At 52.4% G+C, this 18,555-nt stretch overlaps 2 protein-coding genes across 2 annotated transcripts in view; one reads left to right on the top strand and one right to left on the bottom strand.

The window, feature by feature from the left end:
- Positions 1–32: 32 nt before the first annotated feature.
- Hsf1 (heat shock transcription factor 1) lies at positions 33–16,929 on the bottom strand. The gene is made up of 14 exons (XM_013033848.1): positions 16,885–16,929; positions 7,852–7,960; positions 7,327–7,463; positions 7,108–7,232; positions 3,248–3,323; positions 3,115–3,176; positions 2,894–2,990; positions 2,650–2,786; positions 2,304–2,567; positions 1,753–1,839; positions 986–1,091; positions 845–910; positions 704–773; positions 33–616 (listed from the first exon to the last, which is right to left on the bottom strand). Exons 1-14 carry the CDS (start codon positions 16,927–16,929, stop codon positions 411–413), a joined length of 1,587 nt encoding a protein of 528 aa, XP_012889302.1. The 3' UTR covers positions 33–410.
- Positions 16,930–18,283: 1,354 nt separating this feature from the next.
- The window catches only part of Bop1 (block of proliferation 1), a 25,848-nt gene continuing 25,576 nt past the window's right edge, over positions 18,284–18,555 (top strand). The window contains exon 1 of the mRNA XM_013033847.1: positions 18,284–18,331. Within this exon, the coding sequence (XP_012889301.1) occupies positions 18,284–18,331 (48 nt within the window). The remainder of the gene's footprint in view (positions 18,332–18,555) is intronic.

Raw genomic sequence — 18,555 nt, 5'->3', positions numbered from 1 at the left:
CCCGTCCAGTGACCAACACGAGGAAGCACATAGAATACACAGCGTAGAGCATGTCCATTTATAGAGCTCTGCTATCTTGTCTGTCCATTTGTGTGTATATATTCTCTGTGAAGGGGAAAAGGAGGACCCTCATATAAAAATCCAAAATACACTTCTATGAACAACCCTCAGGGCCAAGTCCGAGTGTGGCTATGAAGCAAGCCCCAACCAAGCCAGGGGACGCAGGGCTGGGGTGAAGGCAGCAGGTGTGTGGGCTCCGAGGTGCTCCTATAGACCTGAGACACAGCCCGGCCCCTAGCCTCCTCTCTGAGCTACTGAGGCAGTGAAGGCTGCCCCAGGACCGCATGCCTTCCCGGGGCCGGCCCTACCCTGGGGGTAGGTGAGAGCAGGCCACGGGCTGCCTGGGGCCTCTAGGACACACTGGGATCCTTGGCTTTGGGGGGCTCGGAGCCCGTCAGCAGGGAGATGGTGGGGTCATCCGTGTAGTCATCCCCTTCAGAGAAGTAGGATCCCTCCCCCAGCTCAAAGAGCACAGGCAGGTCGCTGCTCCCCGTGTCCACAGCATCAGGGTCCAGCAGAAAGAGGGGCTGCGCAGTGTAGTGTACCAGCTGCTTCCCTGGGGGGCAAGGATCAGGATGGTGGAGTGGGGGGAAGAGGGGAAGTGGATGAAGGGAGGGGGAGTGGGGCTCAGGGCTCAACTCACCTGAGTCAGGGTTGCTGTTCTCGGCCTCAAGAGACCTGGGGGGCTCCTGGGGAGACAGGAGCTCCTGGATCTGTGTAGGAGAGGGGTCCAGTGAGGGCTGCTGCCGAGCTCCCCCACCCCCCACCCTGCCCGCCTACGCACGCTGGTCAGGCTGCTGTCAAGGTCAGGCAGGCTCATGTCGGGCATGGTCACCGAGGGGCTGAACAGCTGCCAAGGAGGGAGGGAAGTCAGGGCTGGCCGGTGGATGGGCGGGGAAGGGTGGGTGGGGGAGACCAGACTCACGTCCAGCAGGGCACTGGTGTCCACACTGAAGCCATGGCTGGTCAGCATAGTCTGTAGGTTGTCCAGGTTGGAGTCCATGGCGTCCAAGTGGTCACTGAGCTCATTCCTGACCCAGAGTGAATGGGAAGGTGAACCGGCGCCCCCACCCAGCCACACCTGGGCTGGAGAAGGGCTCCCCTCTGGTGTGTCCCCCCCACAAGGCCACTCCAGACGGTCCGCATGGGCTGTAGGATGGGGTGCAGCAGCTGGCAGAGGCACTGGTGAGCTTGAGGTCCTCCAGGGCGGTTGAGGTGAGGGCAGCCTGGCCCGCAGGGAGTCTGGCTGCTGGAGGCCCTGGGGGCCTGGCTGGGAATGGTTGGGGGTGGGGATGGCGGGAGGGACGGGAGGGGGGGGGCAGCATCTAGCCACTGTTAGTGAGGAGGCAGTGAGGAGGGAAGAGAGGCTGAGTTGATGGGGGTGGTCTGTTGTGTCTCCCTAGGGCTGCTTGGAGGGCACATGGCTCTGGGTTGCCTGAACCAAGGGTAAAGCCATTGGGCTGGTTCTGTGGGTGGCCTGGGGCCACCACTCCTGAGATCCTGCCCGGCACTGATGGCCAGGCCAGGTGGGGCCAGGTCTTGACCACAGCTGCTGGACCACGCCCAGCGGCGTGGGAGAAGAGGCCCCCCCCCAGGTAGAAGAGTAGTGCCGTGCCAAGTTGATGTCTGGGCTATGCTGGAGGGGCCTGAGCTCTGGCAGAGCCCTCCTCCCTTCCCGGGGGCAGCGCTAACCCTGGCTGGACTCGGCCATGCAGAAAGGAAGAGGAGGGGCAGGGGAAGAGGCGGGCGGCCCCAGACATCTGTGGAGCACGAGCCAAACTGCAAGATACAAAGACAAGAGCCCCCCATTGCAGGCGGGGGCCGGGGGTCGGAGCCCGCCGTCCTCGCTCACTCAGCCTCTCGGTTTTGGCTGAGTGCTGGGGAGGGGGGCCCTGGCTCACCATCTCCGGCCCCAGGTTTAGGAAGCCTGACAGATGCAAAGACCTTGTAGCTTACGCAGCTGAGGGGGGCGGGGGGGGGGAGGGCAGTGTCAAGGGGGGTCCAGAGGGCCAGGACTCCCGGGACACCAGACAAGGCCACTCTGCCTGCACTACCACATGTGCTTGGCTCCTGGTACTCATTTTCCCTAGCTCCAGCTCTTTTGGGGAATAAATTCACCCTGCTTACACCAACCAATCCTCATATACTCAGGGCATGGGGTTTTTTGAGCCACCCAGTGCCAGCCCTCCAGCCAGAGTGGGCTGAGCAGAGGCTCGGGCCGGGTGTCCAGGGACAGCACTCACTTGTCCAAGCAGGCTACACTGAGGCACTTCTCAGGGGTGGAGGGTAAGTGTGCGGGGCTGTGGGCTCTGGTGTCCACGGGGGCGGTGGTGGCGGCCGCAGCAGCAGGCTCATTCTCTTGCAGGATGGAATCGATGAGGGCAGTCGGAGACAAAGGGGTGTCCACAGAGGGTGGGTGTCCAGGCCTTGCTGCCTCCATTCGGGGGCTCTGAGGTGGGCTTGGGGGCTCCTCCTTGACACGCACCGGGGGGCTGCTGGACAGAGTCCTGGACACACAGGGACGTTAGCAGGAGCTCCAGCAGTCCTGCCCACTCCCAGCTCCACCCTGGCTGCAAGTGTCACGCTCACCTTGTGTCTAAACTCCTGCCTACGGAGGCCAAGGGGCTGGCAGGTGCCAGCTCGGTGATGTCGGAGATGATGGGTCCAGAGCTGGTGACGGCCTCTGGGGTGTAGAGGCTGGAGGTGCTGTAGGCTGGGGATGGAGCCTGCAATCAGAGGCCGAGGCCACACGCAGAGTGAGCCTGTGGCAGCCTCTGCCACACAGCACCCTCTCTGCACATCTGGTGGCAGTCCCGAGAAGCCTGTGGCTCACCGAGTACGGGCCTGGGCCATGAACATGCTCTAAGGAGTACTGCCGGCTATACTTGGGCACAGAGTGTGCTGAGCTGCTGTCACTCAACATCAGGGGGCTGCAGGGAGGGAGCAAGAGTCAGCTGCCTGCCTTGGACCTTGAGGGTGCCCAGGACACAGCAAGCAGAGGAGACAGAGGGCCCAGGGCTCGAGCCAGCAGTGCGGGCATTCCCAGCGCCTCACATCTTTCTCTTCACCCCCAGGATCCGGTTTGACTGCACCAGTGAGATCAGGAACTGAATGAGCTGTAGGGCAGAAAGGACACAGTCACCCTGGCACCCTGTGGGGAAACCCACCTGCCACCAGCCTTGCCTACCTTGTTGACAACTTTCTGCTGCTGCGCATGTTTCTGCCGCAGGCTGGCCACCTCTCGCCACAGGGCCTCGTTTTCACTGCAACACACCAGAGTCAGTGGGGCCCAGGCGCCAGGACAGCCCCTGCAGACATCCTCTACCCCCAGCAAAGTACAGAGGAGAGTAGGGAGGGGACGAGGACCAGAGGTAGGGCTGGGCCAGGTGAGGGTCTGCTGGCATCCTTGTCCTCAGCTCCACTGTGTTTCCAGGGGAGATAGGTGCCAGTGGCTCACACCTGTCATCCTAGTTACTCAGGAGGCTGAGATCTGAGGATCCAGGTTCAAAGACAGTCTGGACAGGAAAGTCTATAAAACTCTTTTTTGGTCGGTTGTGGGGCTTGAACTCTGGGCCTGGGCGCTGTCCCTCAGCTCTTCAGCTCAAGGTGAGTACTCTACCACTTGAGCTACAGTGCCACTTCTGGTTTTCTGGTGGTTTATTGGAGATAGGAGTCTCACGGTCTCTCCTGCCCGGGCTGGCTTTGAACCGCGATCCTCAGATCTCAGCCTCCTGAGTAGCTAGGATTACAGGCGTGAGCCACCAGCACCTGGCAAGTCTGTAAAACTCTTATTTCCAATTAATTTAATTTCCAATTAAAAAATCTGAAAATGGGGGTGGGTGGGAGATGGGAAGGGGAAACAAAGGAGGAGGCAACAATGCTTGATAAGAAATGTACTCATTACCTTGCCCATGTAATTCTAATCCCTTTACATGGTATTTTCACAATAAAAATAAAATACTTGAGCCAAAAAAAAAAAAAATCTGAAAATGGCTGGGTGCTGCTGGCTCACACCTGTAAAATCCTAGCTACTCAGGAGGTTAAAATCTGAGGACTGCGGTTCAAAGCCAGCTTGGGCAGGGAAGTCGGTGAGACATTTATCTCCAATTAAGTACCAAAAAAGCTGGAAGAAGAGCTGTGACTCAAGTAGAATGCTAGCCTTGAGCAAAAAAGCTCATGGACAGTGTCCAGCCCGAGTTCAAGCCCCAGGATTGGCACATCACACACAAAAGAGGCCCAGTGGAGTCACGCGCCAGTGATCATACCTGAACTAGCTATTCAGGAGGCTGAGATCTCAGGACTGATGTTCAAACCTCAATGAAACCCAACTTTGATCTTTAACAAGGAAAAAGCTGGACGTGAAAGTGTAGCTCTGGTGGCTCACGCCTGTAATCCTTGCACTTGGGAGGCTGAGATCTGAAGACTGGTTCAAAGCCAGCTGGGGCAGAAAAGTCCCTGTGAAACTCTCATATCTAAATCGTCAAAAACCGGAAGTGGGGGACTGGGAAGGTGGCTCAGTGGTAGAGCGCTTGCCTTGCATGCCTGAGGCCCTGGGTTCGATTCCTCAGCACCATATAAGCAGAAAAAAGCCGGAAGTGGCACCATTGGCTCAAGTGGTAGAGCGCTCGCCTTGAGCTGAAGAGCTGAGGGACAGCGCCCAGGCGCAGAGTTCAGGCCCCACGACTGGACCCAAACAAAACAAAACAAAAACCGGAAGTGGCTCTGTGGCTCAAAGTGGTAGAGCACTAGACTTGAGCAAAAGAGCTCAGGGAAGCCGGGCGCTGGTGGCTCACGCCTGTAATCCTAGCTACTCAGGAGGCTGAGATCTGAGGATCTCGGTTCAAAGCCAGCCCGGGCAGGAGAGACCGTGAGACTCCTATCTCCAATAAACCACCAGAAAACCGGAAGTGGCGCTGTAGCTCAAGTGATAGAGTGCTCGCCTTGAGCTGAAGAGCTGAGGGACAGCGCCCAGGCCCAGAGTTCAAGCCTCACGACCGACAAAAAAAAAAAAAAAAAAAAAAAGAGCTCAGGGACATCGCCCAGGCTCTGAGGTCAAGCCCCACAACTCACAAGACAAACCAAACAAACACAAACAAAAACAAAACAAAAAAACAACAAGCGATATAGCAAGGACTGAGCAAGGACTTGAACTTCCCAGTACCAGAGTGGAAGAAAAGGCTACTGGAGTTTGATGGTGACTGTTAGAATACTGGAAAGGCTTGCCTATTGAACCCCCAAGATCTTAGCATCAATGCTAGCTGAATCCTCTCGGCCTTCTTGGAGCTCAGCCCTCAACCACCAGCTATCTTTGTCCCCATGGGAGCCTACGGGACCAGGCTTCAGAAGGCTGCAGAGCAGCACGTAGGAGTGCCCTGTTTCTCAGGGGTGGCCTTGCCTGCTCCACGTCTCCACGGCCTGGAAGGGGGAATGAGCTGCAGGAGGACAGCTCCCGTTGGGCACGTACTGCCACATACTTTCATCTTTTGGTGTGTGTGTGCTCACACTGGGGCTTAAAGTCAGGTCTTCTTGCTCTGGCTTTTTTGCTTAAAGGTGGTAGAGCCAGAGTATCACTTCTGGCCTTTTGCTGGTTAATTAGAGGTAAGAACCTTGTAGATGTATCTGCCTGGGCTGGCTTTGAACTGCAATCTTCAGCTCTCAAGCCTCTTGAGTAGGATTACAGGCATGAGCCATAAGCACCTGGCCATAATGCACGTTAGCTGCTCTGGTGGGCTGCAAAGACGTGCTCCTGCCTGCTTTCCCGACAGAGCTGATCCTCTTGCCACACCCTGACAAAGGCCACGTCCACCTAGCAATCTGTAGGTATCACAAAGCCAGTGCTTTTTGCTGTGGTCTGAGCCAGGGCCTTCTACCACACAGGTGTTAGGACTTCTCACGAGCTGAGGGTGATTCTGGCCCCAAAATGGGCCAGAAGAGCCCTCGTGCGGGTTTCTCATTGCCATACACGTGTTAGGCTGCCTGCTGGGGTGTTCTCAGAACAGGTCCTTGAGTGGCTACACACTTGCAGCACGAATGTTTGGTAAAGAGCTTGAGTTGCTCGCTGTCCCCAGGTCTGGGGTGCAGGCAGCTGGCAGTGCTGACGCCCTGTGCTGAGTAACGTTGGGACAGTGGGAGCCACTGAAAACGGAAGCAAAGGCGCCAGGCCTGAGGACGGCCTGGCCAGCTTCCACAAGGAGGGCTCCAGCGCATAGTGTGGGCACTCAGACCCTGTGCCTGGGGACGGCCTGGCCAGCTTCCACAAGCTCCTCCTCAAGGAGGCCTCCAGCGCATAGTGTGTGCACTCAGACCCTGTGCCTGAGGACGGCCTGGCCAGCTTCCACAAGCCCCTCCTCAAGGAGGAGAACCAGCTGGCCCTTGCTGTAAAACCAAGGGCAGGGCTGGGAAGGTGGCTCAGTGGTAGAGTGCTTGCCAGCATGCATGAAGCCCTGGCTTCAATTCCTCAGTACCACACACAGAGAAAGGGCTGGAAGTGGTACTGAGGCTCAAGTGGTACTAGCATTGAGCAATAGAAGCTCAGGGATAGTGCCCAGGCCCTGAGTTCAAGCTCCAGGACAGGGAAGAAGAAGGAAGAAGAAGGAAGAAGAATGGAGAAGGAAGAAGGAGTTGAGAAAAAGAAATAAAAACCAAATGGAGGAGCTGGGAAGGTGGCTCAGTGGTAGAGCGCTTGCCTTGCATGCCTGAGACCCATGCATGAGGTTCGATTCCTCAGCACCACATAAGCAAACAAAAAAAAAAAAAAAGAAAGAAAAAAGCCAGAAGAAGCGCTGTGGCTCAAGTGGTAGAGCGCTAATCTTGAGCTGAAGAGCTGAGGGACAGCGCCCAGGCCCAGAGTTCAGGCCTCACGACCGGACCCCCCCCCCCAAAAAAAAAACCCAACCAAGTGGAGGCGAGCTTCCTGGAACTGACAGCCTGGCACATGTGGATGCAGGGGGCCTCCCACTCCACGCTGTGTGGAGGCTCTGTCAGAGGGGAGCCCTGCCCCCAGCTGAGCCCGCAGCACTCCGGAGCCAGCTACAAAGGAGGACCTACTGCTTCATGGCCAGGAGCTTGGAGTCCATACACTCCTGCTTCCCCTTCATCAGCTGCACGTCTGTCAGCAGCTTGGTGACGCTGTCCTGGCGGATCTTCACGTCTTCGCTCTTGAGCGTGGATATCTGGGGAAGGGCCGAGTGGAGTGGGGTCAGAGGCACAGCCTGTGGCTGCAGGCCCCTTCAGGAAGGGGGGCGGCACTCAGGGCCGGTGACTCACACTGGTTACTTTCCTCTTGATGTTCTCTAGGAGCTGCTCCTGGCCCCGCAGGAAGCACGGGTGCTGGAACTCGGTGTCATCTCTCTCTGGTTTGACCAGGCCACCCTGCTCAATGTGGACCACTTTCCGAAAGCCATCTGTACATGCAGGGGCAGGGGAGGGCAGGTCTGTCTAAGTGCTGGGGACCAGACCCTCCAGCCTAGCCACTGCCGAGGCGGGTGAGGGGCTCTCCTGGGGAAGAGCTGTGTGCAGCTCTGGCCAGAGTCCACCTGTTTCTGCAGTGGTTTTGCCTCTGCTTCACACGCTGCCCCTCTAGTGTGGGCCAGTATAGCTAGGGCTGCATATTCTTCCCTGGGGTTCCTCCAGAAACAGGACATTCTCAGCTGCTGGGCGGGGTGGGGTGGGAGGAGGCTCAAGGCCATGTCTTGGTTCACCCAGGACTCCACTGTGTTGGGAGTCTGCCACCCAGGCCACAGCTCAGCTGTCCAGACCCCCTGGAAAACCACCCTCTTGGTGGGCACTCACACATGTTGAGCTGCCTCACGAAGCTGGCCATATTGTTGTGCTTGAAGTACTTGGGCAGCACCTCCTTGGCGAATTGGCCCTGGTCAAACACATGGAAGCTGTTCCCGCCCTGTGAGGAGAGGGGGTGGGGAGAGGGGGGGTCGTGTTGCAGCAGTGAGGACAGCTGCCCGTGACCTGAGCCACCCTCCCTGAGTACAGAGCGGCAACGTGGCCAATGGGAGGTGGAGCCCAGCCCAAGACCTTCCCTGGTCTGCACCCTGGCTATGGGCCACACAGCAGAGGCAGGGTCTTCTTCCCCAGCAGTTCCTGGTTGCTGGGTTTCCATTCATGAATGACCACAACACTGTGGCCATTCCCTAGAAGGGATGGGCATTTAGCCTTCATTAGCAAATTTTCCTTAAGAATGGCTAAGATTCCGAATTGAGGCAGCCCAGGAAATGGGCTCCACGTCTCAAATGCAAGATACACAGTGTGCAGAAACACAACCTCGCTCTTGGCACAGCTTCCCTTCTCAGCCACCCCCTTCTAGAATGCAGCCCAGGAGCCACACAGAGGGGCGGGTCAGGGTGGGAAGGTCTCTCGGGGGCAACAGGCCACTTTGACGGGTACCCATGGCAAAGGAGAGGGGGAACAGGCTTCTTCGGGCTGGGGATGGGAACAACATGGGCAGAAAAAAGCAGAAAGAGCCCATGGTTAGCACTACAACTGTTCTCAACGCAGTGTGGCAAAGCTAAACATTAGAAAGTGGGGTTGTGGACTCCAAGGACCAGAAGAGTGGCAGGAGCTGAGCCGGCATCCAAATAGAGCAAGGCGCCTCCTCCAGAGCGGCTGCAGCTCACCGCGAGCAACAAGCTCCGCACATGACCTGCCTGCCGTTCCCCTTCCTGCACAGCCTTGCAAAGCCATTGCTGCAACTGTAGTGCGAACACTGGCTGTCTGGAAGCTAGCTCACTGAAGCTTCACAAGCAAGGTGGTTTTGCTCTCCAGTGTCAAAAACCTTTTCTGTAGAGATGTTTGTGGGAGCATTTAGAGGCATTTTTCCCCCTTGGTGCTAGTCCTATAGCTTGAATTTGGTGCCTGGGCACTGTCCCTTAGCTTTTTTTTTCTTTTTTGTAGGTTGTGGGTCTTAAACTCTGGGCCTCAGTTCTTCAGCTCAAAGCGAGCGCTCTACCACTTGAGCCACAGCACCACTTCCTGTTTTCTCGTGTTTAATTGGATGGAGGTAAGAGTCTCATAGACTTTCTCCCCAGGCTGGCTTTGAACCATGATCCTCAGATCTCAGCCTCCTGAGTAGCTAGGATGACAGGCGTGAGCTAGTGGCGCCTGGCTGCTTTAGTTATTTTTGTATACTGGGGATTGGACTCAGGGCCTGAGCACTGTCCCTTAGTTTTTTCATTCAAGGCTAGCATTCTACCACTTGAACCACAGCTCCACTTCATGGGTTTTGGTGGTTAATTGGAAGTAAGATCATCATGGACTTTCCTGCCCAACTGGCTTTGAGTTGTAATCCCTGCACCTGAGATTCCTGGGAAGCTAGGGTCATAGGGTGAGCCCCTGGCACCTGGCTTGCATTAGTTATTTTTGGAATAGGGTCTTACGCTCATGCTTAGGCTGGCCTAGATGGCAGCCTTCCTCCTCCGTTTTATACTCCCGCTATGGTAGGGATGGCCCATGCTGTGCCACACCAGCTGCTGGTTAAGATGTCCTCTCCCTAGTTTGGCCTTGACTGGTCTTGAACCACAATCCTCCCAATCCCTAGCTTCCATGTGGCTCAGATTACAAGTACCAGCCACCAGTGACCAGCAAATGCTAGGCAAGCACTGAAATTAGACATATGTCATTTCCAGTCACTGCTTTTTCCTGTTTTCTTACTTTCCTTCTGGAACTCTGAACACATGGGACAGACTCCTGGGAACTCCGACACAATTTCCGAGCCTCTGTCTACTCTTCTCAGTTCTCTGACAGTTTTGCCAGGCCCACCGACTTTCCTCCATCTCCTCCCCTTTGCTGCTGACTCGCTTCAGGGTTCTTTAGCTACCCTAATTTTTGGTTCTGAAATTTCAATATGTTATTACCTGCATATTATGTTTCCTTTTTAAACTTTGCTTAATTGGGCACTGATGGTTCATGCCTGTAACCCTAGCTACTTAGGAGGCTGAGATCTGAGGATCATGGTTCAAAGCCAGCCCAGGCAAGAAAGTCTGTTAGACTTTTGTTGTTGTTGTTGATTGTAGGGTCTGAACTCTGGGCCTGGGTGCTGTCCCTGAGCTCTTCAGCTCAAGGCAAGTGCTCTACCACTCAAGCCACAGCACCACTTCTGGTTTTCTGGTGGTTAATTGGAGATAAGTCTCACAGACTTTCCTTCCTGGACTGGCTTTGAACTGCAATCCTCAGATCTCAGTTTCCTGAGCTACAGGCCTGAGGATTACAGGTGTGAGCCACCAACACCAGGCCCACGAGACACTTATCTACAACTAACCACCAGAAAACCGGAAGTGATGCTGTGGCTCAAGTGGTAGAGCACTAGCCTTGAGCTGAAGAGCTGAGGGACAGCGCCCAGGCCTAGAGTTCAAGACCCATGGCTGAGAAAAAACAAAACAAAAAACAAAAATACTTTGCTTATACTCACTTTATAAATGAATACATTCAGCATCTCACACTCCTGGCTCATGCTCTACCACTTGAACCATGCCTCCAAACTCAGCTTTTTGCTACTTAGCTGGAGATGGACTTTCTTAAGATTCTTCTGCCCAGGCTGGCTTTGAGCTGCAATCTTACAAACTTCAGCCTCTGAATAGAATAGCTATGATTGTAGGTGTGAGCCACCAGTTTCTAGCTCTTGAAGTATTTCCACAGTTGCCGCTTTAGTCTTTGACAAGATAGATAGTATTACAGCTCGGCCATTTCAGCTGCTGGCATCTTTTTGTCTTATGCTTTCCCGGTATGTATGCTGTGTAGTACTATAGGTTTAGCCTATGGGTTTTTCCAAAAAGGAAAAAAAATGTGTTCAAGTCCTAACCCCTGGTACCTCAGAACGTGACCTTATTTGGAAGTAGAGCTGTTGCAGATGTAATTAGATAATATGGGGTCATGTTGGAATAGAGCGGTCCCCTAATCCAGTAGGATTAATGTTCTTATTAAGACAGTGACACAAAAGAGAATGTCATGTGATGACAAAGGCAGAGACTAGAGTCAGGCAGCTAAAAGCACAGGAATGGCAAAGGCCAAAGGCAGATACTACAAGCTGTAAGAGGCAAGGAGGAGGGGCTGGGAAGATGGCTCAGTGGTAGAATGCTCGCTTGCCTTGCATGCATGAGGCCCTGGGTTTGATTCCTCAGAAAAAGCTGGATTGGCGCCGTAACTCAAGTGGTATGGCGCTCATCTTGAGCTGATTTGCTGAGGGACAGCACCCAGGCCCAGAGTTCAAGCCCACAATCAACAAAAAATAAAATAAAATAAAAAAAGAGGCCAGGAGGAGTCCTCTGCCGTGGGTTTCAACCCCTTTCTTGGCAGGGGTGAGACACTGCCTCTGTGGCCTTCCTCAAGAGTCACAGCTCACCCCTCTGTCAGAGCACTCGGCTCGTCTCCTCACCTACTCACAGGCAGCCGACTCACAGGCAGCCGCCGACTCCCACAGGCTTTTGGATATTACTGTAAGCACTCCACCCTGTAATCATTCGTTGCTAGTACACAAATAACTCACTTATGTATATCATTCCTCGATTGTGTGATTACAGTTTTTTGTTTTTGTTTGGTACCAGCCCTGGGGCTTGAACTCAGGGCTTGGGCACTGTCCCTTGGTCATTCTACTCAAGGTTAATGCTCTACCACTTGAGCCACAGCTCCATTTCAAGCTTTTTGGTGGTTTATTGGAGATAAGAATCTCACACTTGCCGGGCGCTGGTGGCTCACGCCTGTAATCCTAGCTACTCAGGAGGCTGAGATCTGAGGATCTCGGTTCAAAGCCAGGCCGGGCAGGAGAGACCGTGAGACTCCTATCTCCAATAAACCACCAGAAAACCGGAAGTGGCACTGTAGCTCAAGTGGTACAGTGCTTGCCTTGAGCTGAAGAGCTGAGAGACGGTGCCCAGGCCCAGAGTTCAAGCCCCACGACTGACAAAAAAAAAGAAAGAAAAGAAAAAAAAGAATCTCACGCTTTCCTGCCCAGGCTGGCTTTAACCAGGATCCTCAGGTCACAGCCTCCTGAGTAGCAAGGATGACAGGTGTGAGCCACCTGCACCCAGCTAATCTCAGTGAATTTACCTCTTCATTCTATTAACTTGTAGACTTTTTTTTCGGATTTTTGAAGTAAATGATCATGTTATCTATAAATGGAGATGGTCTTTTTCAATCTGTATGAAATATTTTTTTCTTGCCAGTCCTGGGGCTTGAACTTAGGGCCGGGGCACCATCCTTGAGCCTCTCTGTGCTCAAGATTAGTGCTCTACCACTTGAGCTACAGTGCCACTTCTGGCTCTTTTTTGTTTATCTGGTGCTGAGGAATCAAAACCAGGGCTTCATGCATGCTAAGCAAGCACTCTACCACTAAGCCACATTCCCAGCCTCAAATCTTTTTTTTTTTTTTTTGTCGGTTGTGGGGCTTGAACTCTGGGCCTGGGAGCTGTCCCTGGGCTCTTCAGCTTAAGGCGAGCGCTCTACCACTTGAGCCACAGTGCCACTTCTGGTTTTCTGGTGATTTATAGGAAATAAGAATCTCACTGAGTTTCCTGCGAGGGCTGGCTTTGAACCATGATTCTCAGATCTCAGCCTCCTGAGTAGCTAGGATGACAGGCGTGAGCCACCAGTGCCCAGCCCAAATCTATTTCTCATACTCCAATTACAATCCAAAATTAAGTAGACACTCTATATCTTTACAATCAAGCATGTCAGCATGTTATTAGAAAAATACCCCCTCCACTCTTCTGCTGAGTTTCATCAGGAAGTGGTGCTGTGGCTCAAGTGGAGAGACCAGCCTTAAGCTGAAGAGCTGAGGGACAGCGCCCAGGCCCAGAGTTCAGGAACCACCACAGACCCCCAAAAAAGAAGCAGATGATGAGGTTGCTCTTTTTGGTTTTTGTTTTGTTGGTACTATTAAGGGGGCTTGAACTCAAGGTCCTGCCCTCTTGCTTAGCTTTTTTGCTCTACCATTTGAGCCACAGCACAGCTCCAATTCTGGCTTTTTGGTGATGAACTGAAGAGAAGATTCTCAGAGACTTTCCTGCCCAGGGTAGCTTCCAACTACGCTCTTCAGATTTTAGCCTCCTGAATAGATAGGATGACAGGTGTGAGCCACTGGCGCTGGGCTAACCCCTACCCCCTTCTGTAGATTTGGTGAATTCAATCAGTTATGAATGTGGAACCGGACTTTCATTTTAAGAGCTATGATGGGCCAGGCACCAGTGGCTCACGCCTGTCATCCTAACTACTCAGGAGGCTGAGATCTGAGGATCATGGTTCAAAGCCAGCCCAGGCAGGAAAGTATGACCTTTTTTTTTGCCAGTCCTTGAGCTTGAACTCAGGCCTAGGTACTATCCCTGAGCTTCTTTTTGCTGAAGGCAAGCACTCTACCACTAAGACACATTCCCAGCCTAGTGAGACTCTTATCTCCAATTAACCACCAGAAAACTGGAAGTGGTACTGTGGCTTAAGTGGTAAGAGAGCTGAAGAACTCAGAGACAGCGCCCAGGCTCAGATTTTAAGCCCCACAACCGACAAAAAAAAAAAAAAGTCTGAAATTGTTCTTATCATTGTTTTTTCTGAATCAAATTTTCTTTCTCTTGCTGCTTTTAGAATTTTCATCAGTCCTTTTCAGCCATTTGATCTTGATAGACCCGAGTTGGCTTTTTTTATTCTTGTCCTACTCAGGATTTACAAATATTCTTGGATCTGTGGTCTACAACTCTTCAATAATTTCAGAAAAGCTTTGGCCATTATTTATGCCTACATCCTTCTCTCCCTTTTCCCCTCTGGAACACTGTGTCGGACCATGTGCTATCCTAACAAGGCCCTAATTTCTTTCAATCTTTTCCTCTCTGCATCATTTTTATTACATTCTTTAGCCTGTGATCATTTTTTTTTTTTTTTTGGCTGGTCATGGGGCCTGAACTCTGGGCCTGGGCATTGTCCCTCAGCTATTCAGCTCAAGGCTAGTGCCCTACCACTTGAGCCACAACACCACTTCTGGCCTTCTGCTTATGTGGTGCTGGAATCGAATCCAGGCCTCATGCATGCAAGGCAAGCGCTCTACCACTGGGCCACCTTCCCAGCCCCCCCCACGATCATTTCTGACACACACACACACACACACACACACACACACTCTTTCACTCTCTCTCTCTCGGGTGTTTAGGGTTGAGTTCATGGTGTGACACTCGCGTTCTCTCTCCATTGTGTTTAGGGTTGAACTCAGTGTGACATTCCTGCATCATCTACTTCTTGCAGCATACTCCCAATCTTCCTACAGTTTTCTTTATTTAATTGGAGAAATAACTTTTTTTTTGGTCGTGGGGCTTGAACTCTGAGCCTGGGGGCTGTCCCTGAGTAATTCAGCTCAAGGCTAGCGCTCTACCACTTGAAACACAGCGCCACTTCCAGCTTTTTCTGCTTATGTGGTGCTGAGGAATGGAACCCAGGGCTTCATTCATGCAAGCCAAGCACTCTACCACTGAGCCACCTTCTCAGCCCTAGAAATAACTTTTGATTTTGGAATACATGTAAGGAACAGAAAAGTTGGGAAGACATTATGACAATGCAGTTCCCCGTTTCCCCTCTACGTCCACCTTGCCTTAGTAAGATACAGTGCTTCAGTCACAGCTACTATGTCCTCTGCTCTAAGGACATCATAACAAACAGTAAGTCGACCTTCACGTCAGTCATCGTGCCTCCTTAGGTTCTCTGGGCTATATGACAGACAGTCTCACTTCCCTAGGTCTCATGTGCTTTACACACTCGTGTGTGCATGTGTGTGCAAGTACTACTAGGGCTTGAACTTTGGGCCTTGTGATTTTGCTTGGTATGCATTTTCACTCAAGACTGGTGTTTTATCTCTTGAGCCATATCTCTACTTCCAGGTTTTTGCTAGCTATCTAGCTACTGGCTAGTGTACAATGCTCCTGCAATCTGAAACACAGTTGTCAGTGAATGACATCCTTGGCTTTACTTTTTACCATACCATCACAAGATTCCATATGTACACTTTTTTTTTGGTCGTGGAGCCTGAACTCTGGGCCTGGGCGCTGTCCCTCAGTTCTTAAGCTCAATGCTCGCGCTCTACCACTAGAGCTACAGCGCCACTTCCTGCTTTTTCTGTGTATGTGGTGCTGAGGAATCGAACCCAGGGCCTCATGCATGCTAGGCAAGTGCTTCTACCACTGAGCCACCTTCCCAGCCCCTGTACGTACACATTTATATAAGGCAGGAGGCAGGTGTATGACTCTGCTTATCTTCTCAAAAGGTTCTGTGATCCTAGGTCAACAATCACAAGCTCTTTTCCAGTATCTACCACAGGCTCTCCATTTTAGTCCCCTCATAAGTCCTAAGACAAGATTGGTTATGTGCTCTAATTTCCTGGGCTCCCTCCCTGGGTCCCAGTAGCGGGGATGTCTGTATGCACTTGCCTATGTTTCATCTGACCTGGGAACTCTGGGTGGCCTGGCTCTGCAGCTGCAAGGAAAGAGCAGGGCAATCAGTGTGGGGCATGAGGTAGAGCAGGTGCAGAAGGGCAGCCACCGCATCCTCTCAGGGATCACCTGTCCCTGTCTCAGTACTCCCCCCGCCCGCACTTTTTGTAGTCCTGAGGCCAAAACTCAGGAACATTGCTTGCTTATTTGGCTGGTGCTCTACCACTTAAGCCATGCTTCCATATCGAGGCCAAAACTCAGGAACATGGCTTGCTTACTTGGCTGGTGCTCTACCACTTAAGCCATGCTTCCATATCCGCTTTTTGCTACTTTTAAGAGTTGGGGCCTAGTAGAATTTTTTGTTTGGGGTAGCCAGGAGCCTCTCAGCCTCCTGAGTAGCTAGGATTACAGGTATGAGCCACTGGTGCCTGGCAATTCTGGCTTTTTTATGATTAATTGGCGATAAAAACTTCATGGATTTGTTTGCCCAGACTGGCTTTGGACTTTGATTCTCAGATCTCAGCCTTCTGAGTAGCTAGGATTATAGGTGTGAGCCACTGGTGCTGGGCATTTTAAAACTATAAAATGGAAATTATGGCACATACTTGACTGGTTATGGACAGAATAGTATAAATGCACAGAAGCTCAACCTTGTCTGTAACAGAGACTCTGAACGAAAACTGCTCTGCCATATAGCTTCTGACAGTCATTTTTGGAGGCTCGGTAGCCTGTGTATCATGTGTCATGTGTTACAGCCTGCTCCTGGGAGATGTGGCCCCCAGCACTTTGAGTGTACTGCCAGGTATCCAAGTGTGGGCCAGTGGGCCTGTCAGTTCCTGCTGGCTTTCTGAGGATGAGCTCACCTGGCTGTCAGAGCCAGACAAGAATGGCCTTGCCTGTCCCAGGGCTTCTGGACACAATCCATGGTCAAGGGTGCTGCTGCTCTGAAATTCTTCATGTGATCTCACGAGGAAGACCTGAGGGGCAGCTCTGCCCCGTAGTCCACCCAGAGTCTAGGCCTTCCACAATGGTTGTCTGACTGCCTTTGGTCACTGTGACCATTAGCCTCTTTCATCTCAGGGCTTCTTGGGATCTCAACCTACAATATTATCCCTCCTCCCCCAAAGAGAGTTACCAAGGACTAGGCTGAGGACTGAAGGAGGCAGGCCGGGAATAGGGCTTAGTGGTAGGTAGAGTGCTTGCCTAGAATGCATGAAGCCCTGGGTTCAATTCCTTAGTACTATGTAAACAGAAAAAACAGACATGGTGCTGTGGTTCAAGTGGTAGAACACTAGCCTTGAGCAAAAGAAGCTCAGGAACAGTGCCCAGGCCCTGAGTTCAAGCCCCAAGACTGGCAAAAAAAAAAAAAAAAAAAGGAATGCCTCCTCAAATTTTGTATCTGATACCCCTATACCTTGTCTCTGACCTTGAGGCCATCGCCCCCCATCCCTAACGTCATGCTCAACTGCCCCAGCATTTGGCTGGCACAAAGTTTTGGACCTTGTGCTTATTCTCAGGTACCCAGCCAACTTCTGGGACTGAGCACCACAATCAACCTTGGTTATAAGTAAGGGTAAGTGGGGTCAGGACTGGCTCTTTTTAGATCCATTGGATAGTGACTCATGGACTAGTTAACAGGTCCGAAACATCTTTTTTTGATTATGAACATGTATTCATCTTTTAAGAACTAGAAGAAAAAATTAATAAAAAATCATACTCTCCATCCAGGGGTAATTAAGATTCCTGCTCATTCTTCCTTTGAATCTTTTAAAACAAGACTGAATAAAATGACCACATAAAGCATTGGAACCACACCATCAGATTGTAAAACCTGCAAATTTTCCAGTTAGTTTAGATATTTTCCCCATTCTTGCAGCTCACAGAGACTGCAGATCTCGGGAGTCACCCCTGTCCTAGTAAGAGGCTTACCTGGAGAACAGAAGAGTGCTACACAGGGGGAGGAAGCCAGGGTTCAAGATGCTGTGCAGGGATGTGGTAAAGGAGGCCAGGTCCCATCTACCTAGGCACACAGCCCTTCTGTAAACACTTCTGGGTACTGCAGCTGGGGACACTTTGGATTCAAGGTAGGGAATAACCATCCATGTCCATATCCGCATACTTGAGTGTATCCAAGCACAGATCTGCCTTCCGGTCACTAAATGGAGCTCCCAGTTGAAGCTCACTGCCCTCCAGGAACTGCCTGAGGAACACCTGTATTACTTTAAACTCTTCCTATGGGGGGGTGAAACAAACACCACAAGGCTGGGGTCAGTGTGGTGGCCAGTTCTGTCTCCTTGGGGCAGGGCCACATAGAAGCAGACCTGGTTTAGCTCAGTTAAGGCTACAAGGTCTCCCTAGGTACTTGGCCTTGAGAATGAGCCCCCATTCTCATCAAGCAGAAATCACATTTTGGGGCAGAATGGTGAGTTTTCCAGTTGGAAACCAAGCAGAACCTGAGGGTGGACTCCAGAACCTGCAGAAGCTCGGCCAATCTTGCTCAGCACAGATAGGGGCTTCCTTCCTCTTCTAGCCAGACCTGGGTTTCTGTGCTCATGGTCACGCCAGTCCCCACTGCTGTGTCTCAAACCAACAACAGCTACTCTGTCCAAACCAGATAGAACTCAACACTTCTGTTCTGCGCAGCTCCCCACCACCTCCCGGGGAGAACTTGCCGACAAGGCCCCACAGGTGATGCCACTCTGTGCCTTCCCTAAAACTCCCGCGTGGGCCCTGGAAGAACGCACACCACCACTTCACCGCACACCTCCTATTCTACAAGCAGAGACGGCAGACAAATTAGTTTTCCTAGTAGGATGGCGTTCAGAATATTCCAGAAGTTCTCTGGTGTCCACCGTAAGTGGGTAAGGGCTCCCCTGAAGAGCTCCGGGGAGGCAGGTGCCGGTGGCTCACGTCTGTCATCCTAGCTACTCAGGAGGCTGAGATCTGAGGGTCACGGTTCAAAGCCAGCTGGGCAGGAAAGTCCGTGAGACTCTGATCTCTAACGACTCAAAAACTGGTAACGGAGCCGTGGCTCAAAGTGGTGCAGCACTGAGCAAAAGAGCTCAGGGGCAGCGCCCAGGCCCTG

The sequence above is a fragment of the Dipodomys ordii genome, unplaced genomic scaffold (assembly GCF_000151885.1).
Source record: "Dipodomys ordii isolate 6190 unplaced genomic scaffold, Dord_2.0 Scaffold179, whole genome shotgun sequence".
Taxonomy (NCBI): domain Eukaryota; kingdom Metazoa; phylum Chordata; class Mammalia; order Rodentia; family Heteromyidae; genus Dipodomys; species Dipodomys ordii.
Note: the sequence above shows the minus strand (reverse complement) of the source record. Positions and strands in the feature narration are given on the sequence as shown.